General features: G+C 40.3%; 1 protein-coding gene across 3 annotated transcripts in view; it reads right to left on the reverse strand.

The window, feature by feature from the left end:
* Window positions 1-26,521, reverse strand: part of gripap1 (GRIP1 associated protein 1) — a 44,281-nt gene that overhangs the window by 16,446 nt on the left and 1,314 nt on the right. The window contains exons 2-22 of one of the 3 annotated variants that reach the window (XM_005477840.3): window positions 26,074-26,140; window positions 24,559-24,620; window positions 24,361-24,387; window positions 23,272-23,379; window positions 23,018-23,183; window positions 21,684-21,850; window positions 21,325-21,364; window positions 19,483-19,553; window positions 16,788-16,835; window positions 16,621-16,652; window positions 16,208-16,255; window positions 15,952-16,051; window positions 14,361-14,438; window positions 13,489-13,581; window positions 8,712-8,846; window positions 8,493-8,588; window positions 8,281-8,391; window positions 7,888-7,989; window positions 7,636-7,749; window positions 7,181-7,258; window positions 1,688-1,783 (exon numbers count right to left, since the gene is read on the reverse strand). In XM_005477840.3, coding sequence (XP_005477897.1) covers window positions 1,688-1,783; window positions 7,181-7,258; window positions 7,636-7,749; window positions 7,888-7,989; window positions 8,281-8,391; window positions 8,493-8,588; window positions 8,712-8,846; window positions 13,489-13,581; window positions 14,361-14,438; window positions 15,952-16,051; window positions 16,208-16,255; window positions 16,621-16,652; window positions 16,788-16,835; window positions 19,483-19,553; window positions 21,325-21,364; window positions 21,684-21,850; window positions 23,018-23,183; window positions 23,272-23,379; window positions 24,361-24,387; window positions 24,559-24,620; window positions 26,074-26,140 — 1,839 coding nt within the window. Of the gene's footprint in view, window positions 1-1,687; window positions 1,784-7,180; window positions 7,259-7,635; window positions 7,750-7,887; window positions 7,990-8,280; window positions 8,392-8,492; window positions 8,589-8,711; window positions 8,847-13,488; window positions 13,582-14,360; window positions 14,439-15,951; window positions 16,052-16,207; window positions 16,256-16,620; window positions 16,653-16,787; window positions 16,836-19,482; window positions 19,650-21,324; window positions 21,365-21,683; window positions 21,851-23,017; window positions 23,184-23,271; window positions 23,380-24,360; window positions 24,388-24,558; window positions 24,621-26,073; window positions 26,141-26,521 lie in introns of all 3 variants that reach the window. The other 2 variants (XM_005477839.4, XM_013271820.3) reach the window with 2 other exon arrangements.

A 26,521-nucleotide genomic window follows, 5' to 3' on the forward strand; every position in this document is an offset into this window, starting at 1 on the left:
AATTATTAAACAAGAAAAAAAACAAAAAACACATTCAACACACTGAACCATACATGTCAAAATGAAAGCAAGCCATATTGAGCCTGTTGCAGATTTTAAACCTGATCATCAAATCATTTTGGTTCCTAATAAATTTTGGCCCACACATTCTGTGCTGTGACCTGCAGAGCATCGTGCAAACACCTAGCTAAACAGACGCTCGCACCTCCACACAGCATAAAGGGAAGATGACACTAAAGGCCGACACTAAAAGACATAAGCTGGGTGAATAAACAAAGAGAAGTGTAAACAGATTTCGGTGCTTTTTAAACAGGTCCACAGCTCCTGGGTTCAAAGTGACACATTTATAAAGGTTAAAAACCTCGGCCTCAAAGGGACCGTCTCCTTTTATCTCTAGCGTGGGCCGCTGCATCAACCATGTAAAGACCTTTCAGAGGACCTGCTCAAAGCTTTGCTGCAGTGCTGCAGACCACTTCAGCTCTGCTGGGAGAAATCCTAGTGTAGTAAAGGTGATCAGGCTTTTTCCATTAGGACTCCTAAACTGTGGAACAGTCTGCCCCTTCACACTAAAATACTCTTTTAAATCTCTTCTTTAAATTTGCTTTGCTTTGTTCTTGTAGAAGTGTTTCACCCTTTATCATCCAAGTATCATACAGAAGTATTATACAGTGATAGACTTGTTTTACAATTCATAATTTTCTCTCTAGCCCAAAAAAGATGAGCAGTAGTGCTAACATTAAGCGTACCTACTAAAGTCTAAGCAGAACTGATTTTTCTGCCCGTGTTCAGACAGCAGTAGGTTGTGAATGCTTTGTGCTACTGTGATCCACCGGACTGATCCCCGAAAAGCTCGCCTTGGAATTTTGTCTCCAGCACAAAGGTTCCGGAGTTACGATTATTTAAAGAGCATTTGAATGACTAAAAATAAATAAATAAATGTATTTGTGTATTATTAATTTCTTATTGTAAAATTCTTTGTCATTTATTAAGAAATGTATGGAGCGCGTAACAAGGAGAAGGGGCGGGGCAGAGACTAATGATTGACAGCTCCTGTGTCTCGCTACAAGTTAATTAAATTAGCGTTTTGGTTGAAGACGGCCATCCAGACTCCTTAACTGGAAGCTGTGGGCACCAGCCAACCACTCACACTCACACCTATGGGCCGTTTAGAACCACCAGTTCACCTAACATCACTAACTGCATGTCTTTGGACTGTGAGAGGAAGCTGGAGAACCCAAAGGGAACAGTGCCAATCACCGTCCCACCGTGCTACCTGCTTCTGACAAATTAATAAAACTAATTAATTATCAATTTGAATTTACGAGTATTAATTTATGTCATTCTTGTTTCTCATAGCATTTTACGTGCATATGAAACAGCAGGCATGTGTGTCCATCTTGCACATACAGTGTTTGGTCTCAGCCCGCTGATTCATACTGTAAACATAAACCTTTATTCACAAAAAAATAAAAATCATAAATGTAGTTCCATTTTTATAAAGCTAAAAGCTGCTCGCTGTTCTATCATTACAAATAGTAGGAAAAGGACTATAAGGGACTATTTACAGCGGCGTATTAAACCACATTTGGTCTCGTAGACAGAAGCGTGTGAGTGGATCTGAATTAAAGTTAGCAGTCTTTGGACACTGGAGGAACGAGGTATATCAGCTCTGACACAAAGCTATTACCTGTTTGAGTTTCCCGATGGTGTCCCCGTGTTCCTCCCTCTGCTTCTCCACCTCCACCAGCTGCTGCTTCAGTTTCTCCATCTCTGACTGCTTCTCCTGCAGGACACAAAGAGACAGATCAGGATTTCGTTCAGCAGCTCAAACATTTGGAAGAGAAACGTGGCGAAAAACATTTAAACGAGCTACATTTGCACCTCCAGCGATGCCCCCATGCTCTTAATCCAGCTGACACAGAGATTAATTTGAAAAAGGAAACTGCTTTTAATTCCCTTCTAATCTTCTGCCGCTAATTAATTTGACTAAAATCTACATTAAAAACATCTGCAGGCTGTAGCTGCTCACCTGACAGAGGGAGGGGAAAAATGTCATTCTGGAGGAAAACAACAGCGTCTGTTAATTCCCTGTAACGTCTTACACCTCAATCAACAGCTCACCAAGCAGTGGGAGAGGAGCTCTGAGACTTTGCTGAGATGTATTACATTATTTATTCAAACAAAAATCACAAATAATAATAAAAACTCTAAATTGCAGATTTTAAACTCAGTTTGTAAGAAAAACTTGTTTATTCTTTGCTTTCTTACTTGATGCTACTGTAAATAAAAATGTGCCATTGATGACCTGCCAGCCAGCTGTTCCCTCTTCATTGCAGCACACAGATGTTTTAGACATAAGGGCACTGACACCGTTTTTATACTCTATTTAATAGCATTAGTTATTTTGGAAGATTGAAAACGCTTTCTGAAATACAGAAATTTAAAAGAAGTTCAGCATATGGATAAAAACCCTGAGCCACCTCCACATTACACCTGAAGGAGCTGCTCGACCACAGAGACCCATGGCATGAAGCTCCCGGTGCAAAAGCTTTTGTGCTGATAATAATAATGATAATAATGATGGATTGCATTTATATAGCACTTTTCAAGGCACCCAAAGTGCTTTACAATTCCACTATTCATTCACTCTCACATTCACACACTGGTGGAGGCAGCTACAGTTGTAGCCACAGCTGCCCTGGGGCAGACTGACAGAAGCGAGGCTGCCATATCGGGCCATCGGCCCCTCTGGCCAACACCAGTAGGCGGTAGGGTAAAGTGTCTTGCCCAAAAACACAACAACCAGGACAGAGAGCCCGGGGATCGAACCGGCGACCTTCCGGTTACAGACGCGCTACCCAACCCCTTGAGCCACGGTCGCCCCAACCTGATGTTAAAGCCAGAGGAGGCTTGGAGCTCTGCAGCTGCTGAGTCAGCAGAGCGCTGAAGACTCTTCAGCATTTTGGTTGACGGCTCCCGTTGGCAGCTTTCTGTGGTCGGCCACTTTTGAAATAACACAACCGACAGCTGATCCTGGAACATCTGGGACTGAAGAAACTTCACAAACTGTTTTGTAACAGTGGCATCCTGTTCCGGTACCACTCTTAAATTCAGTGGGATCTTAAGAGTGACCCATTCTTTTACAAAAGACTTCATGGCTAGGTATTTGATTTTATACATCTGTAGCAATGGGAATTAAAACACCTGAATTCCAAGATTAAGAGGTCTGGAACAAGAAATAAGACTTGCATTTAAATATTGCCTGCGTCTCCAGCCTCTATATATTTTTTTTATTTTTTTTGCCTCTATCATTTTTTTATTATAACTGTGTGCATCAGGTTCACGTATTACAAAATATAATTTATAACATCAGAAAAAATGTATTTTCATGCAGACGATTAGATATGGTGAACTGTGTCTACACACAGAATGCTTCAAGCAGTTTGAGTGATTTAAATTTATAAATTCAGGCTGTGCTTTAAGGTTTATGAACAATCAGCTATTTTTTCAGTATGTTCGGATGTAACTGGTCAACTGATTATTTTTAATTTGCCATTTAACGTTTGGTTTAACACACCTTAGTGCTGATGTTCAGGAATGGAGACAGGAAACGACATGTGACGAAACTCAAACCCCCGACACGTGGAACACCTGCCCGGGACCCAACCTGCCCTCTAATTAGACTTCTTCCATCATTAATTAACTTTTCCTATTAAGTTTCCTCACTCTGGTTTCAGTACCAGCAGATAAAACACACATGCGCACGCAGACAAACTAATCAGTGCAGCGGGTCTCTGAGCAGAGACTTTCTCACAGACGTATACACGATCATCGTGGTCATCTTATCTGCTGAAAGGGCTCGTTACTGATAACCAATAATAACGCTCGTCAGTAATGAGCATTTTTATTGGTTATCAGACTCTAATGGTAACCACATATGCAGCTGTAGCCACAATCAGACTGTGTTAATATTTGGGTCTTTACTCGTTTCAGTTAGTCTTCGTGGAGTTCTATACATACACTAAGTGTGTTTACACCCACTGCAGGAACCACAGCAGGTGGCAAGCTCTCTCCTTTTAGTTTTTGGAAATTACATTTAGTGTTTAAGGTTTATGTTTGGATTATTTGAACTTGTACGCAGCCTCCCGGCCCATCACATGACCTTACATCAATAACAACAAACATCTGCAATGTTTAAAAATCTCAGTATCTTTTGTCTGTTTAGTGGAACCATTTCATTTACAAAACTCATTTAAAAACCGTGTTAACAGAGCTAATCCAGCGCTTATTAATATTGACAGTGTGTCACAGTGACCAATTACAGCAGCGCGGCCCAAAAAGCGTTCTCCATCCATCCTTGTTTCACAACAGAGATGTCTGTAAACACTGCAAACAAAATCAATCAGCTTCAAGACTGGAAACAAACACCACTGTGTCGAGCGGTAGCCACTCGTCGCACGGTTGCACGCCGTAAACAAAGCCTCGTCTTTGTGCTGTGAGTGCACGACGACGACGGGTCAGTGTGGAAACAAGAATCACGGCGCTGAACAACAAGCTGAACTCCGTCCTGCTGACAGATGGCGTGAAGCATTCAGGGTGTCTGCAGCAGACTGTCAGCGTTCACATGAGCCGCCTCCACTCTGATCGGCTGTTAACACAGCTTAACCTCTCCAAGTTACCATGGAGACAACTACGCTTTAATTAGAAACATTTTCAATTAGAGCGCACACACAAACGTACATGCCTACACGCACTGTGTGCCTGTCTACACACACGCACACAAGTGTTGATATTTATAGGGTTGGCTTCTGAAACGTCTTGTTCTGGACACCGATGCTCTGTCTTCACCTGAGCTGCAGTTTAACAGAAATGATTTAAAACCTCTGTAGAAGCTTCAAAAGTGTAACTGTTAAGAGGTCACAATTACTGAAAAAATAGTCTATGCATTTGTTATTTCTAGGCTCAACTACTGCAATTCCTTATCAGCAGGCCTTTCTAAAAGCTCCCTGAGAGATTTCAGTTGATCAGAAAGGCCACAGTCTGAGTACTGACAGGAACCAGAAAGAGAGATCATATTTCTCCTGCATTAGCTCATCTTTATTGGCTTCCTGTTAGATCCAGAATTTAATTTACAATACTTCTTCTCACATACAAAGTCATGAATGATCAAGCGCCACCATCTCACATCGCATCACTCTCAGACTGCAGCCTTGCCTGTGCTTTGTGGATGGAGGCAGAGCCTTCAGCTGTTCCTGTAGATTTGGGAGACGACATTCTCTCAACTTTTCAGAAACAGGCTTCAAACTTTCCTTTTTGATAAAACTTTTAGTTAGGGCTGGATCAGCTGACCCTCAACCATCCCTTAGTCATGCTCGTGGCCCATGAAACACTTTTCTCCATGCCCTCTTTTCACTCTCCATGGATATTATATCCCACTACTGCATGCCCTTATCTTTTGCCTTTTCTCTCCTGTAGCTTGTATTTTGTTCTCAGCTTTCTATCCCTTTTGTTCCTGTTTTTCCCCCTCACCGCTTGACTGATCATAGTACATGGCTGCCCACCCCTGAGCCTGGTTCTGCGGGGGTTTCATCCTGTTAAAAGGGAGTTCTTCCTTCCCAGGGGCTTGTTTATAGAGGTTGGTCTGATTGATGTGGTCTTCTCTCTTATATTGGAGTTCAGGCTTCTTAATCTAACTAAAGCACCTTGTCATGACTGCTGTTGTGAATTGGAGCTTTACTATATAAATAAGACTGAACTAAAGTGAATTACTATTAAACCAGTTACACATTCTGTATCATTTCATCTCATTCAGAAAGGTAACTGATTCTCTGACAAATTAAATGTGTGCTGATTAGCACGAGTCATTAATTAAACTGCATATGTCTCGCCAGATTATCAATGTTTCATGGAGTCATGGGGACAAAAAAAAAAAAATCACAGTGGAAAACCTCACTTGTGGAAACACTACAGAGCACACTAACACATGAAAAAATTATGATAATTCCTCTGTCCCAGTGCATGCTGGGAAGCAATCACACAAATCATTGCAGGGTTCTCTGATGCTGCTGTGTGTCTCAGAGAGCAGGTTTAGCTGAGCCCGGCTCTGCAGTTGTGTCTGCATTTCAAACCTCTGAAGCCCGTCAGATCTCTGTGACTGAACAGCAGGTTTGCAACATCACTGTGAAGTGATTGAAGCGACTGTCTTATTACAGGCTGTGCACTAATGCAGGGGGCCAATCACTGCACGTATGCACACAGGAATCCAGTTTAAAACCGTTGCATACATGGTGTGTGTATTCTGGGTCCGTGAGACCAACACGCTGGGATAAATAGCACAATATCTCCTAGAAGAAAACATCCATAATAACTGCTAAGATGGGAAGTTGTATTTTTATAGTTCGCAGGTGTGCAGAATTGATTAGCAGGCAGTTTGGGTTTGATATCATCTCATCCACATTATTGCTCAGCAGTTTAGTCGAGGAGTTCAACTGATTAGATAAAATAAATGCAAATGGAGCAAAATGTTAAACACAGCTCACTGTATTCATTACTTTTCTTGTTACAAATCCTCCATTTGGAGTTTAGAGAGACATGATTATTCCACCAGACAGGCTACAGGAGGAAACGTTATATTATGCAAAGAAACAGTTATGCAGTGAGCTATGATGGAACACAATTTACTGATCATATCCAGAAAAACTGACACAGAATTGACCGAACACCTGTCAATGGTCTGACGGTTGGATATAAGGAGCTTTTCTTGTCTGTCATTCCAATCGAGTGACTTTTATACATGTATGTAATTCCACCCCGAGACGATCTGTGCTGAACATAACATTTTATAGATGTCGGTTCTTTGAGTGAAGACAGTCTCAGCACCTCTCACCATCTTTTTCCTGAGGCGAAGTAGAGACGGAGGTGAAACTGTCAGAGCTGATTACTGCTGCTGAGTTTAAGTCACTTCTACAGGATCTGTTAATCAATGTTTCTGTGCTCGCTTTAATGTGTGTAATCTCATCAAGTGTGACAGTCATCTCTGTCTGTTGTCTGCTTTTGTTCTTATAACACCGGCTTTCATTCTGTACTCACAGAAAATACATTACTCATCTCAGCGACACCTTTACCTGATTAAATAAAACAAAATGAAAGTGTGTGTGTGTGTGTGTGTGTGTGTGTGTACCTCCAGCTGAAGTTTGTGTTCTTTCCGCAGCTGCTCGATTTCCTCCTGATGTTGCAGAGAGTTCTTCTCTATGTTCTCCTGCTCGCATCAACAGACAGATAAACTACAGTCAGTCACAAACGAACATTTGGAATCAAAAGAACTCAAAATCTGCTCATCTGAGAAGCTAAAAACAGTAAATGTTAGCATTTTCACTTTAAAATAATGATGCAAATCTGATTTCAAAATTAAAATTTAATCAACTAACTTGCTGATTTATCAGAGTGCAGTACATTTTTACTTTATCCATTGAACACAGAGCCAGACATTTTTGGAACCTGCAGCAAATGTTTCATGCTTTGAGACTTCAAAACCTGTGAACTTGACCTTTAAACTACGGAGGATTTGGAGGACGCATTGGTGGAAAAGTACCACTGGTTTATAGGGTGGCCAGCCGGCACTCAGCAGATACTGACCTCAGCCTCTTTGAGCCGTCTCTCGAACCATCCTTTGGCTCCCTCCATGGACTGGACCTGACTCAGCAGCTCCTCCACTCGGGGCTGTAAACCCTCCAGCTCCTTCGTCCGAGCCTGAAAACTCACAAAACATATCGTGAACGTGTGTGATAACAACTCTGCTGCTCGTGTTATACGAGACATCTGGAAGACACACATCAGGAGTTTTCTTTTCTCTCCTTACCCACTTTCACCTCCTGTGTGCCTCTTTACCTTTTCATCTCTAAGCTGCTGTCGGATTTCTTCCTCAGAGCGATTCTTGTCTTCATGAAGTCCTCGGAGCTCCTTCTCGTATCGAGCCCTCACTGCGAGAACCTGAATGAGGGGAGGAGAAGACAGAAGAAGAAAATGAGTCGGGGAATACAGAGAAGAGACAAAGGCAAAAAGGATTCACTCAATCTGATGGAAATGTGTGGATTTTCTTTATTTTTGCACAATTTAAAAACTAAAATCCACAAACAAACAGATGAAAACAGATCGGCAATAATTCAAAGCAAAGAAACTATATAAATATGTAGAGACAGAGAAAAGAGAAACCAAACAAAGAAGACGTGAAAACTGTGATGGATAAAAGCCATTAAAAGCAGCAGATCCGAGAACACTCGCCTCTTTCTCGTGCTGCAGTTTGAGGTCTGACAGCGCCTCCTTGTGGTCAGACTTTTCCTGGTTCAGCTGCATGGCCATCTCATCCAGCATGGCCTTCCTCTTCTCTGCTGTCTGCTCACACACAAACAGGTGTAAGTGTTTTCACTGGCTCAGCTGGTTTGTGTACAGACACCATGTGGCACTCTGTGTGTTGTTGTTGTTTATGTGTGTACCTTCTTAGCCTCGTCCAGCTCTCTCAGCAGTCTATCCTTCTCTTGTCCTTCTTCTGTTAACTGCTCCAACAACTTCCTGTTGGCAAAACTCGACTCCTGAAGGACATAAAGTGAGAGAAGCAGAAAACCAAACAGCTGGAGAGTCCTTTATATGTGCAGAATGAGCTGAGATAAAACCCAAAGGTTAAACAAACCACTGACTTTACTGGTTTTATCTACCTGCAGTTGGGAGTTGAGGTCATCTCTCTGAGCCAGCAGATTCTCCTGTTCAGTTCGTCTCTGCTGCAGTTCGGCCGTCAGCGCCTCCTGCTGCTCTCGCAACAGGTTCATTTCCTGCGTCTTCACCGTCTGGATCTACAAACACATTTCAAACACTTTATTTATCTTTACAGTGTTCACTTTTATTCCTGAACAACTCTTTGCAGTACCTGCCCAATTTAAACACGTACATGTACAAGAATGTACTGAACAGATAACAGATAACAGAAAATATTAGATGGAAAAGAATGACGATGACAGCAGATTAAGATGAAAGCACAGGACAGCAGATGACCACAGGTTAGATTAGGTGTAAGTTGTAGGATTAAATCATTTGGCCCTTTAGGTATAACAATGGCATGAATCCCCACACACAGATCATTTATCTACATATAGATCCATGTCAGATGTCCATCTCTATAGGTCACCCACATCAGCTGACCCTCTTTTATATCGCTTCAGGCTGTAGGATTACACCCTTTGGAGGAACTCTCTGCATTGCCACTGTGATGGCTGTCTAAGTGGACTCTAGAGTTTGTGCCACTGAACACTTCTGATTGGTAGCAGCCTACCTGCAATTTTCAGCCACTAGTTCTGATTAAACTCGTGGTGATTTCCAAAAATCAGTTTGCTTACTTTAAGGTACTCCAAAACATTCATTTCAGGTTTTTACAAACATAACATGTCCAGTTCAGAGAGCGAACTAGCAGGTATTAGTAAGACCCAAAGCAGTGAATCAGAGAAATAAATATTCATTTCCAGTTTCTTTGACAGCAGTCATGTTCTAAAGCAGCACAGCTCCACACTAGGAAAGCGCCACACGGCCAGATTATTGTGTGTGTACGTCTGTGTGTGTCCGTGTGTGTGTGTGTGCCTGCCACCTGTTAAGCAGACATACAGAACAGCAGCTCTGACACAGAGAGCAGTGAACGCTACGATGAAATCAAAAACAGCTGTCGCTGTATCAGCCCCGTCGCGCAGGTCTCAGAGGAAACACAAAAAACATTTTACTACCATGAAAAAAGTTCCTGGGAGAAAAATGTTTTTGGTACTTTCAATAAAATTGTGTTATTTTGATTTCTAGTCATACTCATGTGAAAAGCACAGTAACTGGACTTATTCCAAGTTTAAGTGAGAAAAAAGCAGAGTATAAATCTATACTTTGGGTTTACAGACCACACAAGAATTTGTGTAAGTCAGCAAATGGATTGTTTCGTCTGAGAACAGATGATGAAGCATTTGGAGCGTCTCCTGAGTTTTTCTAAATTTAAGAACTTATTTAATCCTACAGTGCGTTTTGTATTGGACTTAATGATTTCACTGTCTTAACTGTTTTTTGCAATTTTCAGTTCTAAATCAATCTTCCAGTTTGAGGCTAACATGGAACATCAGAGCACTTTAACTGTTGCTAGGTCATGAAACCATGCTCGTCAGTGTTCAAGACTGTCGTTTACTGGGCTGTCAGTGACAGCATTTGTTCAATGACGGTACAGACATTTATGACCAACAAGTGCACCAACTCAGTCCTGCAGTTTCTTACGGACGTGATGAAAAGTGCCAACGTAAACAGGGATGATGATCATTAGACCTTTTCTTTAGTTTATGATGACACAAACAAAAGTCACAGGACACAAATTATAATTTAAAGTAAATATTTAGCATTGGTATGAATAATCCTGTGAGGTCTAGGTCACTGACAATGGCAAAAGGCCCAATCTTTACCTCTGAGGCCCAACAGTAAGCCATCAGAATATGCAATATTTGCTTTGTATTTCTCCAAGTCTTGGGAATTAGGTGGAAAGAACGATATGAATGGATCCAATTCAGGCCAAAGGTCTTACATTTCATCAAATATATATCTTGCTAGACACAAACAAGGAGAGCACGTATGCACCATGGATGTAAACCCTAATGAGCTACAGCTGAGGTTACTGACCTCCTACAGCGTCAAACATTTGCACTACATAAATTATAATTAAAGCAGGAACCTGCTGGAAAGCAGGAAAAATTGATCACCATGATCATTTTGAGGAGCTCTAACCAACTAATCTCAGTCACCGTAACCAGTCAGCCACTGGCCTCTCTCTACAAACAACAGGCGAACAGTCTGATTACAGGTTTCACACATTTCAAACAAAAATATTAATTGATTTTGGACTACATATACTGTAGGCAACATATACTGTATGGTCTCCATTAGTCTTCTAAAAGGTTCAGTTCATGCTGATTTAAAAAAAATAGTGTTAATATAAAGAATAATTTTATTGTTGGTTTTGTTTTTGTCAAAGAAACAGATCAGATCAACAACAAAAATATTCTACTTGGGCTTCTGTTCAGGACACATTCTACTAAGCACACACAGTCATGTTATTTTATTTTTTAGGTGATCAATCTTTAAAAAAAAAGCCTCTAGAAAAGATTCTAGGAATCAAAGTTCATTTCAGGACCTCAATCTAATGCTAAAGTCTACATGAGGAGTCTAGGTCAGGAAATAATTACCTGTTCAAGAGCGCACAGATTAGTCCTCAGAGCACTGTTCTCCTGCAACACGTGTTCCACACTGACATTAAAGACAGCTGCTACAATAAACAAACAGGTTCTAGATAGAGAGGTTCAGTACCACCAACCATCATCAGTAGGGCAGCCCTCATAGATCTATCATCTGCTTGAAATTTGAATTTTGGCTGTGTTTAAGATGAGTCCATTTTTAACAGGTTTACACAAAAGATCTAGTGCCTTTCTAAAGTGTTCCATTGTCACTCGGTGCAGCAGTATGTAGTTTAGTTTTTAAGATTCACATTAGTCCAGAAAACCAAGCTAAGGTTAGGGTCCTAGATGAGGGCTCTACTCTAGTCTAAGATATAAATACCTGGTCAAGCGTGCACAGATCAGTCCCCAGAGCACTGTTCTCCTACAAGATGAGTTACAGTTTGATGTGAGTAAAGTGTTCTGGATAATCCTGTTCAGGGTCGGATTTAGAAAACCTCACATGAAATGACATCAATTACAAAAAACAGTAAGAGGTTCAAACTAGTGTTTAGACGTCAGAATTATATAAAACATTAAACTTCTTTTTGATTGGGCTGTCTGTCTTTAACCTTTAACCAGTAAGTAAAGCTATTAAACAGCTGAGGCTGACTGGTGGGAGCATGAGACTGTTTTCCTTGCATTAACACTGCCTGATGCAGTCTTCCATATTATACCTATACACACATATATATGGAACTAGTCATTTACAAGTAATTCTTGGAACAGCAGTTCATTCTAATAAGCAAAATTTCCTCTTTTTTGTAAAAAGCTAATATTTTGTAGATTTTTCTTAACCTTTAAAAAAGCTTCAGCTGCTTGGTTTGCTCGGCTCTGATCTTTAACTACTTGCTTTGTGTTAGCATGGTCCAAGTCCAGGTGCTGCAGAAAATCACAGTAATGTGAATGTATTTTTCCACTCGACACATTTTTGTCATTTCTTTTATCTAAATCAACAACTGGGATCAGGTAACTGTTGTGTGATTAGTAACGGCGTGATGGTCTTTGAGGTATTAATGACTGTCTAGTCCACAGAGATGATGTACTGTTGGTTTATTACATATTAAAAGCAGCTGGGTTAGTGCTCAGAGATGATGTAATGCTTCTCCGGGGTTCTCCGGGTTTTATGGCAGAGGTGGGACCAAGTCATTGTTTTGTAAGTCTCAAGTCTTTATCGTTAAGTCACAAGTCAAGTCTCAAGTAATGTCAGGCAAGTCAGAGTCGAGTCTCAAGTCACTGGTGTAAAAGTCCGAGTAAAGTCACAAGTCTGAAACTTTGAATTTCAAGTCCTTTCGAGTCCTTAAAAAAAAAATGAAAAAAAAAGGTTGCAGTTATATGCTAAATGTAAATATTAGACCATGTAATTTTTAAATCTGTTTTTCTCAACACATGATGAAATACTGAACTTAGAAAATATACACAAATTGTGAAATTGCACCTCTATAAAATGCAGCTCAATTAAACTTAGCTCCAAGAATAATTTTCACTGACACTTCTGAGATAAGCTGCATGTTATTCTTGGATGTGCTTGTAGGACCGGCTTTAAAATCGCATCACAAAAATATCATACACATTAAAAAAAACAGTATCACCAACGTAGCCTGGACAACATTTGCTAGTTAGATGAAGTCAGCTATCTCATCGTAGCAAAAGAGAAGCACCACCATTCTTTATGCAACTCTCGGACAAAGTTGGAAGTTGTTCCATCTGTCTGTGATTCTCTTCTTGCATGTTTTGCACATTGCATTTCAGTTTTTTGTTGACTACTTCATAGTTTATGTACCTGAAAAAAAATAACTACTTGCAGCATTTTTGAGCGTTTTTTTTTTTTAAAATCTGGTTAATTTGATTGGCTGTGCTACAGCTCACGCACACATACGTACGGAGTGTGGTTTGAATAAATGAATGAATGAATTGAATTAATGGTGCACACTTTCTATATAATATGCGTGTTAAATTTTAGATTTGGGGTGAAATATCAAGTCTTTTCAAGTAAACCGGTTCAAGTCCAATTCAAGTCCCAGGTGATTGGTGTAAAAGTCCAAGTCAAGTCACAAGTCTTAGAACATTTTTTCAAGTCAAGTCTAAAGTCATAAAATTAATGACTCGAGTCTGACTCGAGTCCAAGTCATGTGACTCGAGTCCACACCTCTGTTTTATGGCCACGAAGTTAGTGAGGTTAACTCTCTCCATGATGTGTAAGGTTTATTACCTGTTCTAGAGCAGCTAGGTTTGTCCTCAGAGCATCGTTCTCCTGCAGGATGTTGTCCACCTGTTCCTGACTGACTGCACTCTGACTGGCTACCTGCAGTGGCACCACACCACCAGCAGGGCGTCAGAGGGGGAAAGATAGGATCGGAAAGAAACCAGTAAAGACCAGATAAAGAAAGAGAGAAAAACAAAGGCAAAATAGGAGGTAAACAAAACAAAAAGAACACAAACAAATGTAAGAGTGTAAAGGTAAAGAAATTTTAAATGACAAAGATGACAGAAAGAACAGAGTTGAGGATTAGAGACGGATAAAGCAGTTCAGACACACACTGAAAGAGAAGCACCAGGAAATCCGACTGCCAGAGTGATACTCCAAAACATATTTGTACTTTATCAATTATATTAATGTAAGAAAAAATTATTTGTATTATAGAGCTTTCTCCATCGCACCTTCTCTCATTTCATTTCCTTCGTTTTAAAAACCTGTTTTTGGTGAAAATGGATCCTTTTTAAACATTCATATCACTTTGGCAGAGAAACAGCTTCACAGAGAAGTGAAAGAACCGAGCAACAGTCAGCTTTAATCAAACTCCTACAACCTTCACACTGTTTCCTCCCTTGTCCCCTTTTCCCTCAACCTTATCCTCATCAATTAAAAAAAAGAAAAAGAAAATTGTATTCTAACATGTGTGTGAACTCGAATTTGGATGTGGACAAATATCTAAATAAGAGTGCCGTCATGTCTTTATATGTCTTTATATTTACTGCACTCCTGCTGCGCCTGAGACATGGAAATATGTGTGTGTGTGTGTGTGTGTGTGTGTGTGTGTGTGTGTGTGTGTGTGTGTGTGTGTGTGTGTGTGTGCGCATTACCTCGTCTTTCAGTGTGTGCAGAGCCACCTCGTGTTCCTTCTCTTTGCTCTGCAGCTGCTCTCTCAGCTCTGACACCGTCTGAACAAGAAAACACACAAACACAAATGATTGCAGTTTATAAAGTAAAGAGCAAAAGTTCATAACGAAGGCTGAAATGATCGTTACAAAGGAGAAAACAAAACAGAAAGGGACTCTTTCACTATGTTAACAATGACATGTGAAGTGTGCGAACTTTGGAATTAAAAGTTTTCTTTTTTGTTTTTTGGACTCGTACAGGAAATGTGACGTCACTGTTAAATGAAAAACAGTATGTATGTTTTATTAACAGGTGTTTTAATTATTCAGTGTGTCCAACACATTCAGTCTGATTCAGATTCTTCAGCAACACCCAAAGGTGTTCAACAGACGTCAGCCACAGACATGAACTACTTTTCATGCTACAAAGACTGTGACTTTTAAGAGTTTCTGACAATTAAAAAAATAAAAGTCCAAACAATGTAGACATGGTGTGTTCCATACAGGCCTTCTTAAACAAGTCAAAACTTTCATCATTGTGTAATTATCTCAGCAGCACACCGATTCTTTTCTTTGTTAGATAAGACCCAAACGTATTGTTCGGCTTTCACTTCAGACGTAAATGAAGAAAACATTAAAGCTGGGCTAGCTGGTATCTAGCTACAGAGCTATAGCTAGGATAATATAAACACATTAACACAGCCAAGATAAAGGATGAACATTCAAGTTTTCCCCCTTAATAAAAGCTATTGTGGGGGTCCTAGATGCTCAGAGACAAATGAAATCATATGACAAGAAAAAAAGCACTAAAAGAGGACCAAACGTCAGTCAAGAAAACCTCTGTGATCCATCCACAACACCAGGTTAGTCAGTAATATGCTGCTGCATGGCTTGGATTACTCGTCATCCCTATTCCTGATCCTCAGCTTCATGTCCCCACTGAAATCTTAGTTAGCCTCAGAAGGACTGTTTTCTGTAGAGTTTAGCTATTTGGTGTTTGGCAAACCGTGAGCACATGTAGCACAGTGCTACACATGGAGGGTGCTAATGAAAAGCCAGAGAGGTGGATTATACAAGATACAACATATTACAACACGTCAAACAGACAACAGCCTTAATGAATGTAGTAGGAGTTCGGACGAGGTAGCAGGGTTCATACGTCATCACTTAACCAGCAGATTACAATATTTTGTACTCTTGACATGTCTATGGTGTGCTTTAGCGCCCCCTATGGGCTGTAGTACCCAGAGCTGGTATTAACACAGACTATGTGTTTATGACACCTAGACGATGACAGATGATGGGCTGATACAGTCCATTTTTTAACAATCTGCTCATAAAAAATTAATTTCAGATATAAAGTGCTTTGTTTGTTTTCAGTGGTTAAACTTACACCACACAACATCGAGCAAGACTTCCTGTGTTTACTTTAGTTTTTTGTAAACTTTTATCGGTGTACATAAATAATTCCAACATGGTTATTTCTGTTGTAGGAAATTACCCTTACTGGGTCAAAAGTATCATAGAAGAGCTGGGGGAATGTACATAGTAATGGACTGGTGCAATGAGGTCTAACCTGATTGGCTGCCATGAGGTCCGTCTGTAGTTTCTGGACACGGATATTCATGGCCTTCAGCTCTTCTTCTTTTCTTTGGTTGATCTCATCGATCTTTGTCCTGCGGAGAATCAAAACCACAAAAGGTTGACATTTCCACAACAAACAGCACATTTAAAGAAAAAGGGAAAAAACACAGCACACAGCCTGAACCGTGGGCATCAGAGCCGTCAATACACAGTGGCAGTAAGAGCAGCGGGGTGACGGCAGTCCTGACCTGCTGTCGTTGTACAGAGCCTCCTTTTCTGTCTGCAGACGCTGGAAACTGCAGGAGAACGGAAACATAAGCTTTAGTTTAGTTGCCCAGAACAGATTAACATTATGGTGAATCTGTTATGTTCATTTCCAGACCCAGATATATAATTTTTAAATCTTCACCTTTACTCAAGTAGCTTTGATTCACAGTTTAAGACGATCGTTATTCATTTCTTACTTGGCTGGGGTTTTCTCTCTCTCTAGTACTGCAGAGTGTTTTACCTACGATATCAAGCCCCTGAAGCTGATGGCTGTTGTAAAGATTAAGTGAACTGAGCCACGCCTGAAGCAGTTTATACAGCAGTGTTGCTACATTACTGGCCGATAACTGTGTGTCAAAAAGCTGTGAATGTGACTGCGGTGAGGTCATCTCACCTCTCCTGCTTCTTCTTTAGCTTGTCAGACAGCTGCAGGACAAAGAGACGGAAACAGCATTAAAAAGCTGCACCTTTAAAAGCCAATATCAGCTCACTGGGATATTTACTGCAAAATAAATCTCTATTACACAGTTGTTGTGTGTTATCAGCCCTGAGAAGATTTACCTTTGTTATTTCTTCCTGCAGTTTGGTGATTTCAGCCTGTTTGGACGCCTGGAGGCAGACAGAAAGCAAACGTTCAGTCAACTGAGGAGAGAGACAGAGTTTTCTTCCTACACTTACAGCATGCTCAGTGCTCACTTTATAGATCCTCCTCACTTTATTAAGTACACCGGTGTAGGCTAATGTCCAAAGAGTCCAAAAAGTATTGCTTTGAATTACATTTCCGAACTTTTATTAATCAAAGTGAAGTTTGTGCTCCTCTGAATGGATGTCTCGTCTGTTCCTAGACCAAAGACGGTAACTGGAGTCAGAGTTTCGGTTCTTGGAAGTCCGAACACAAAGAAACTCAGTTTGCAGCATCACGATCAGTCTTTCCAAAAACAAACCTTTTGGGATTACGCTGCAGCTCTTTCAGATACATTTGCTCCCATTAACAATTTTACCACCAAGTTGATATGAAAATAAGACCCAGGTTTAAAACTTTAATAACTCTGGGTAAACCGATGACCCTGCAGCAAATATTCACAAATGATTTTCCAAAAGAAATACAGTTCACATGTTAAAGTAATCTTAAATCACATTTGGGTGATGAAAGTGGATTTTGACAGGTGTCATGTGACCAACAGATCCTTCTCTTATCAAAAAGTTTAAGCTGAATATAAACGGAGACAATCTGGAATCCACAATAATCATGAAAGACCTGTGGTGATATAACGTGTGAAAAATCAGGAGAGTGTCAGAGATGTAATCTGAACATCTCAAACGCACTTCTACCATGATGCACTACTACTAAACAGCCAATAGGAAAGCAGCATGACATGAGATGACGTGCTGATGAACTCGACACCAACAAGAAAAAAAACAACAAACAAAAAACAACTCAAATAACTAGCTAGAAAATCTATCTATATCTAGCTGGGAAAAAAAAGCTACATGTTTGGAAATTCAACAAAAAAGAAAATCTAGCTGAGCTGTGGCAGCAGAAACGTGTTTATATGATGAGGAAACAAAGGCTATGAGAAGTGCAGCATCCGTCCAAGCTCAGGGTTCAGGTATCAATCACACAGTCATCATGCACCAAACAGGCTCCGTAAAATCATTTCTAGTGTGGGTGACCCTGACAGAGCTAGCAGCAGTTTTCAAAATCAAAAAGTAAAAACACAAACCTAATTTAGTGACACGTTAACAGCAGACTTGTGACTTTGGCTCAAATTCTCAGCTGTGCCTGCTGGCTGATTTAAAATGCACACTGAGACAAGTCTCACAAGCATCTGGGTGAAAAGCTGGACTCAAACAGGGGCACACGGTGTTTTAGCTGTTTTTGTTTAGGACGAACACTCGAGACGTTTTGTCCCCTCCTCAAATTTGTAGTCATTTGTCACACCTGTAATGTTCAACCAATTTAAAGGTCAACAAATCACAATTATCTTCAGGCATGTTTCCCATAAAAAGCCTCAGTGTTTCCATCAGCGGGTGCTGGGTGAACGCTGAGGAAAGGACGCAGTCGTCCGTTAGTCATGCTGACATTTCACCGCTGCTCTCCATCTGCCGTTTATGTTCCTGTCATGAATTAATTAGTTTCCTCTCTCATACACGACATACAGCCGTTTCATCTGCCAACATTTAGGCTTTTTTATTCTCTGGGCTTTTTGGATAAGTGGAAGTTAATTACACAACAGAACAGGCAACATTACACCACAAAGAAGCAGTATGAGAAAGAAGAAGTAGATGTTACTGTAATATTCTATAACGTTGTCTAATACTTAAACGTTATTCCTGTTTATATGGTGTTTACTGCAGAATGGAATCAATTTTTAAATTTGATCCGATGATCTGCTCTGATCGGCCTGGAGATACGATCATTGCGTTCATCTGGGGATATTCTCATTTCAGATTGCAGAACCAGAGAAAATACTGAACCAGTCCACATGTGGAGCTTATGGAGTCCAGTAGCAGATGTCCACAGACTGAGACTTCATATTTTTGTGTTGTTTCAAAGCCAAAAACTCAGGAGGAGAGATTTTAAGAGTTCACTCTCAGCTAAATCCATCAAAAACATGTTTGTTTGGCTTAGTGTGGGATGCTATCTAAAATTAGCTCGCTAAGGTATTATCGAACAATAATTATTGAATGTTACTTCAAAGTTATTCCTGGTAAACATGATCCAGTGTACTAATTGAGCCCGCAGTGTTGGAGCAGCCTCCTTGTGTTCTTTAAATGTACTTCTGCTAAACTTCTGTGTTTGGGAAAGTTTTAAACCATCAGCAGAATGTAAAGAAACAACTGATGCGACTTTATCAACAAAGCATCCATGTGCTTCTTAGAAGAAACACAAGTGAAGGTGAACTAACGCTGAGTTATACTTCTGCACATGTCCTACACAAACATTAGACAATAAAACAGGAAACTGTGACCTCACTTTGGTTTGCTCACTTAGATTTTACAGAGTAAAACAGTTCATTTTAAGTAGTTTTAGTTGGAATTTCTTTTCTTGGGAATTTGAAAGCATTACTCTGGGGTAAGATTTAATCACTTTAGACTTTTAGTACAGTAAATATATAAAGGAAGTACTCAAAATGTTCAAAATGTACTTGAAATGTTCAAATAATTATAAAGAGTTAATGGTGAACTGGACTTGACTTACTCTGATTTATGTGAGTGCAAATGTGTTTTGTGCATTTGTTGTGTGCATCTGTACCTCCAGAGTGTGGATCTGCTCCTTCAGCAGCCTCTTCTCCTCCTGCTCGGTGTTCAGGGCCATCTCCAGCTCTGGTCCAAAGCAGTGAGTTATTGGACAGAGAGCAGCCGACCAGCCTAGCGCTGCCTGCTTAGCTACAATCTTCTCTACGCTCTTCTCTGACAGGCCTAAAGGGGGCGCCGCACACAGCAGGGGCAGTCCGTTAGGCCAGACACACACTACACCAGCTCCTCACTTTACACGCCGTCTGAGAGGTTGGGTTTTTCGTTTGTTTTTAATCTCTGGAGGAGGCAGACAGAGTCGGAGCCCAGGATTTTCCGGGTGAGCTGCAAAGTCAAACATCACCTGCTGCATCTTGTGAGTTTGCTGAGGTGCGTTCACTGACAGCATGTTTATATGAACTCTGCAGGTTTTCACTTTCAGGTCCCTTTGTTTGTAGAGAGGCGGTGTCATCCGACATTTATCAAAACAGAGAACAGCAGCGCAACATTTCTTCACTTCACTTATATGTTACCAGAAAAATAACCAGTGGTAACTTTGACTCACAGGCTGCTGCAAAATGCAGTTATTGTTTACCATCCATCTTTTCAGTACAATTATCTTACACTAATTAAGTATTGAAATTAATAATCACATGTCCATATTATAAGAAATTCTCGTCACCATAAAGTGCAGCGACTGCAGGAGTGACCGCCAGAAACTAAAATTTTATTTATAACAGGTGGAGTTTGGCTTTGCAGCTCTAACAGGGAATACCTGCTCAAGCAGCCTCAGCTGTTATATCCACATTAAACTCCTGGATTTTCTTTAATTAATCTGCGGCTTCCTAACAGATTTCGTTGTTCTTCCCTGCGTCAGCTTGTAGTGTGTGTCTGCCCTGAGCCAGCTAGCTGCTCTGCACCTATGAAGCCAGCTGTGGGTACACCTTAAAGAAGCCCAAAACTCAAACTAAAAGACGGCTGTTAAAACACAGCGCGTGTTTGTAAGCCTGACAGATTAAAGCTTTTCCTCAGACCAGCGTGGCGATCAGGTTTTAGACTGTTTTCCTTTCAGCTGCTGGCTTCAGATGATTATTGGTTTATAAAGCTCGCTGCACGAAGATGACCTTATAAAAGTCTGAGCTGTCAGATCCATTCACACACAAAATAAAACCCATCTTGATCATCTTTGTGCAGCATGTTGAGAAAGTTAGTTTGCATGTAACGTGTTAATGAGCACAAAAATAAAGACAGCTCAAACGCTAAAACCCACATGTTACACCTAAAACCTCGTGATATTCAGCATTATTCTCCTTGTCATTATTCTCCCTGTGCAGATAGAAAATAAGGACCAAATCTATCGACTCAGAGCTCACTGTTGCTTCAAAGACACATCAGTGAATCACACTGCTGTTCAGGCTCCGTCATTACTACAACGACAGGACAAAAAAAACTCAATTAAGTGTTTTTAAGGCCAGTGTGCTCAAAGCTGAGAGGCTCCAACAATTACAAAGTTCAGTAAGACAGATTAAGGTCCTGTTGCACAGGGGCTGCTGACTGCAAGAAAAACCCTGAATAACATCAGAAAATTCTCGCTTTGACTCAAAACTCAATTTGACATCAAAATCCAGTGTTTACGTTTCAAGGTTTATGTTAAGTGGAGGCAGAAAGCAAAGCTCAGTGTAACCCACTGTGGAGGATAAATCCTGTCTCTGCATGTGAAGCTCGTACGGTTCATTATTAACAAACAGCATATATTTTAGGTGCTATTTTTCAGGAAGTCACTAATTATCACATGAAAGAACAGGAGTTATTCCTCTGCGTGGAAACGCTGTGTGAGCAAAAGAGCGAACTGTGAACTCACCGTGTAGCTGTTTCTCCGTCTGCCGCAGCTCAGGCTCCGCCTGAAAAACAGACGAGAAAAAAAACACGTAATTATAACAGTGTAGTGTATTATTACATGTGCACACATGAGGGGACAAAATATTAGAAACACTCAGTAAACCCTAACAGTACAGCAGCACTGCATCAGGTGACTCGCACTAAAGTTGAAACAAGAGTTCAACTTAAAAAGATTGAAGCACCTTCTTCATCATATCTAAATTATAAACTTGAGTTTTTTGGATTGTTGGTCAAGAATATATTTAATCTGAATGCATCATCTTCGATGGCTGAAAATATCACAAACATGCTGCATCGGCTGTGTCTTTGACTTCCAATCACCTGTTCCAGTCTGTCATTGGATCCTCCTGGCAATGACTCCTCCCCTGTCCCTGTGACATCAGAGACTCCATTGGTACCTGCTGATCCGTCAGCCTCTGTGGTCGCACTCTGGTTGCCCTGAACGGACGCCTGTCTCTGCAGCTCCTTATCAAAGCGTTCCTGCAGGGCTGGAGGAGAATCACAGCTCACATCATTCATTCATTCATTTCATGAAGGACTAACAGGAAACAAGGTTTCCACCGCTGTACTACAAGCCCAGCGGTCACTGCGCCCAGGTTAGCTTCATAACTTTTTATATGAAAATGTATTAAAATATTTAAAAATGGAAATAAATAACCAGACACAATTTATAACTCTAAATCTAAATTATTTGTCACTGTATGCAAACGAGGTCAACCACGAATCCCTGATGTTTTAAACATGCTGTGATCAACCAGATCAGCAAATAACGTCTGTCTGGCCAATAGGAGCTTCTATCTAAACTTTAATCTAAATAAAGAGCATAAAAATCACACCCACATACCGACAACGTTCCCCAACACACTCAAGTTAACCCTCACAGTGTGAACATTAAGAATTCACAAGTATGATGAACATGTTTTTTGTCCATACCTTCAGTCATCAGTACACAATATACCCAGCTGATTACATACAGTGCTAACACATGTGCTGTTTCTCCATCCGGACAGATTTATACAAGCTCGTCTCATTAGTCTAGTTTCTAGCGTCCTTCTCTGAGTCCTGTTTGGGGTTTTGTTTCATACAACACTTCTCCTTTCAAAATTACTTCATTTCCTCAAAAATCACTAGTCAGTTAAAACTGAGGGCAACGGACAAAAATGACTAATGTTTGCAAATGTCAGCAAATGCTTTACAATAAATTTATAAAAATATAAACCCTTTTTGAGTTTATATTGTAATGTGTCAGGAAGTTTTATGATTGAATGTTTTTAAAATGACGAATCAAAACTGTGAAAATTATTACTAATATGTAGAAAGACAACAGCAGCCTCTGTCTGTCTCCCAAACTGCACAGAATACGATGCTGTTGGGGCTAAAGGAGCTCTATCCACCCCCAACACCGCTTACTGTGTGTCAAAGTCTTTAAATACACTGCTGCTGATGCAGGAAGAAAGAGAGAGAACACAGGTGGGCGAATATCAGCTCGACACCTGAAGATAAACTGTCAGATCGTGATATTTTACCTTCACTCTTTTCTTTGGCTCTACAAACTCTTTCAGGCCGATTTTTATGTGTAAAAAATATTAAAACTAAACTGTTTTAACTATTAAAATAAAACTGCAGAGATCTACACCTTTTAAACATCACCTCACCCTTCATTTTCTTCTGGAGGGTGGAGTTTTCTGCTTGGAGGCGGAGCAGTTCTCCATCCACGGTGCTGGAAGCAGGGTTAGGTGGGGGGCTGGATGCAGAGGCTGCTCCTCCTTCCTTCTTCAGGCACTGATTCTCCTGCTCCAGCTGCTCGATCTGTGTACACAGCTGGGAAAAAAATGTTATAATGTTAAGACTACAATAATGATATGAAGCTTCTACAGTGTCTGAACTACACACAAACACTCAGACTCACCTTGGAGAGTTCAGCCATCAGTGTGCTGTTCTGTAGTCTGAAATCTTCCTCCTGACTGTGGAGTTTCCCCTGAAGCATCTCGTTCTCACCCAGCAAAGCATCCACCTCCTACACACAGAGAAATAACACACAAAATAATACATTCAGAATAAAAAACTGACTACAGGTTACAGAAACTCCTACTGAGATCACCCACAAAGACAGACAGGCCAAACTTTGATGGAGAAATAAAATACAAGTGATAATAAAGTCCAGTATTTTGACATATTGTTACATCTCTGTCATTTCTTTGCAATTAAATCATCAAAACAGTGGCTGGTAAAAGGATTTCTGTGCCAAACAATGCGACAGAAACATAGTGGAATATGTTGCAGTCAGAGTGAATTAACACTTTCAGTGAAAACACTAAAGTGCCAAAAAGAGAAGACGTCAGAACCAGGTGAGAATAAACACAAACTTTAAAACCACAGTTCAGTCGTACTTCAGTTTTTCTTTAGAACAGAGAAATGACACGCGGCCAAAAGCTAAACTCTTATTTTTCTGATGCACTTCCAGTTCACCTGCTGCCTGACTGACCTTTAAACATTACAGCTTTCACCACAGCAGCAGAGCTTAAACAGCTCCCGTGGATGTGATGGTACAAGAAGATGTGATTACTCGATATTGCTGATGTTTGCACTGCGGTTTGCAGTCTCAGTTACAGAATTAACCTCCAATTAGCAGATTACTGGTGATAAAGAATTAAAGCCCTTTACACATCACGTTCTGTTGCACTGGTCCTGTGTGACTCTGGTTATTAGCTCAGATTAATGTTTCTTTATTGTCTTTGTAAAGTTACAACAACCTGTGAGTGGATGTGAACAAGAACAAAGTCTCCAGTGTTCAACAAACTAAAACTATAAATGTTAGACAAAGATGAGAGAAGGGCTCATTATGTTTCCTGCTTCTCAGGATACAGCTATATACAAAAATGTGAAAAATGTCTTCCTTCAACAATGACAAAATAAGGAACAATTGAAATGACATAACTGAAAAATGTTTACACAAGAAATTCACTGAGGTAACAATTATCACCAAACAACAGCTTACCTGAGCTTTCTTACTCTTACTCAAGGCCTGAAGAGAAGAAAAGCAGAAAAACATTTAATATAAATCAGCAGCATGAATAATAAAAAAAACTGAAGACAAGCTGTATTAGAAAATAAACCTCCAAATTCAGGTCAGCAGGTTAATTTTTTCCAATCACTCCTCTACAAAAACACTCCACAGTAATAAAGTGTTCGTTACCTTCTGTGCTTTGATAAAATCTCTTTCCAAAACCACATTCTTCTGACGGACGGCATTCAGCTCTGAAATGCACCAGGACGACATTTAATTATAGAAAGCACGCGTTTCCTCTTCAATAAAGTTTTACTGCTAACATGGGCCGATCAAATATTTATGCGATGAATAATTTCATGTACGTTAGTTGAAGTGGAGCCTGTACATTGACTGCATTTAAAGCCTGCTTGTATCCATGAATGTCAGGGTTGCGGGTAGATTCCCTCCTGTGTTTCCTCCTATATTTTGCATTTTCATAGACCATCTCATGTTCTGTTATTTTACTCTAGTGAAGGACCCTGCTTGCTTTCATGCTGTCTATGCTGTGATATGTACACACTTATCTGTGTGCAATTTATTCTGTGTGAATATGTACATTTTAAAAAGTGGGACAAATAAAAAATATCATTACTACTATTATTGGGCCATTGCACTTAAAATACTTCCTGCCTGAGCCTCTCCAAATCAGCTGTTTTATTTTTTAAATAATTATAATATATTTAACAAAGCAACGGAAATTTTTACCTTCATACCATGAATGAATGAATGAATAAATGATTTTGACCCAAAGGAATTGTGGCTAGAAAGAAGACCTTTTATATGCTGTAATTTTTTTTGTCCAGCCATGTAAATGTGTTTTTTAGCTCTAAAATTTTTCATGTGCTGGGAAAATAAGGCCAGAAATTTTTGACCCAAATCTCTGGGTTCTTGAGGGCCTGTTAGTCACGCCACTGATTCATTTTACACAGGACGGCTCTAAGTTAACTACACCAAAATCCTCCTCCGGCCTTACAGTGTTTCCAACTACACATGTTTATTTTATGACTTTTTAAAATCCAGCTAATCCCTGCCCTTTCAAACAAACAAAGATTCATCTATGCAGTCCTGTTTTCCTGGAATAATATGCAGACGGATCTGAAACGGCCGTAAACCGCCCCACAGTTAACAGTTCGCATCAGTCACTTGTAAAACCTGAGACAAAAGCTTCTTGGACAGTGTGTTTTCTCTAAAACTTGCAACAAAATGAGTTTGAAGCAGTTTTGACCTTGATCTTTTATTTTATATTTCATATAATCTCAATGTTGTGTTCTCTCTCATGCACTGTGTGACATTTGCACTTGTCCTCTAATGTCTCTTATAATGTCTGCTGCCCCGTTGGCAAGGTCACTCTTTTAACTTCAGTAAAACCTTCACCCGGACAAAAACTGCCCAGGTGAAGCAGGAAAACTGGTTTTAGGCTAAGGGTCTTCTAATCTGTGTGAATGTGTGTGTGAATGGGTGGATGACTGGATATGTAAAGCGCTTTGGGGTCCTTAGGGACCAGTAAAGCGCTATATAAATACAGGCCATTTACCATTTACCATAATCTGTGTTTTTAAAGATTCTGTTGCTTTAAAGAGCCTCTTGTGTGCTTGTGGTAATTTCAAGTGTTGATGAGATGAAACAGCAGGAACTAGAAGGACAAAGAGTGAAAGGTTTTACCTGCCGTGTTCTTCCTGAGATCATCAGACAGCTGGTAGTTCTGAGTCCGCAGCTCCAACAGCTGGGCCTGCACAAGCACGCGCACACACACACACACACGCACACACACACACACACACACACACACACCAGTATTAATTTATGACCAGCTTTACTTAGAAACTGCATGAACCATGTTGTGTTTTTGATTGGCCAGTAGGTATTTGCATCCCTTTTCAAAGGTCAACTGATGATGAGCTTATTTATCTTTTAACATGTAAATAAACTGATTACTGTGCTCCGCACTGTAACAAGCAGCAGCGTGGTGACCAGAGATCACTGAATGTCAGCAAGAGGCAAAATAACCGCTGGTTTATGCACAGGTGGTCCCACCCATCCTCAAAGAGTTAAAAACCTGGGACTCCATATCAGGTTTTAGAGCTGAAGATGCCCCTGAGATGAGAGATGA

Source organism: Oreochromis niloticus, linkage group LG20, assembly GCF_001858045.2.
Source record: "Oreochromis niloticus isolate F11D_XX linkage group LG20, O_niloticus_UMD_NMBU, whole genome shotgun sequence".
Classification (NCBI taxonomy): domain Eukaryota; kingdom Metazoa; phylum Chordata; class Actinopteri; order Cichliformes; family Cichlidae; genus Oreochromis; species Oreochromis niloticus.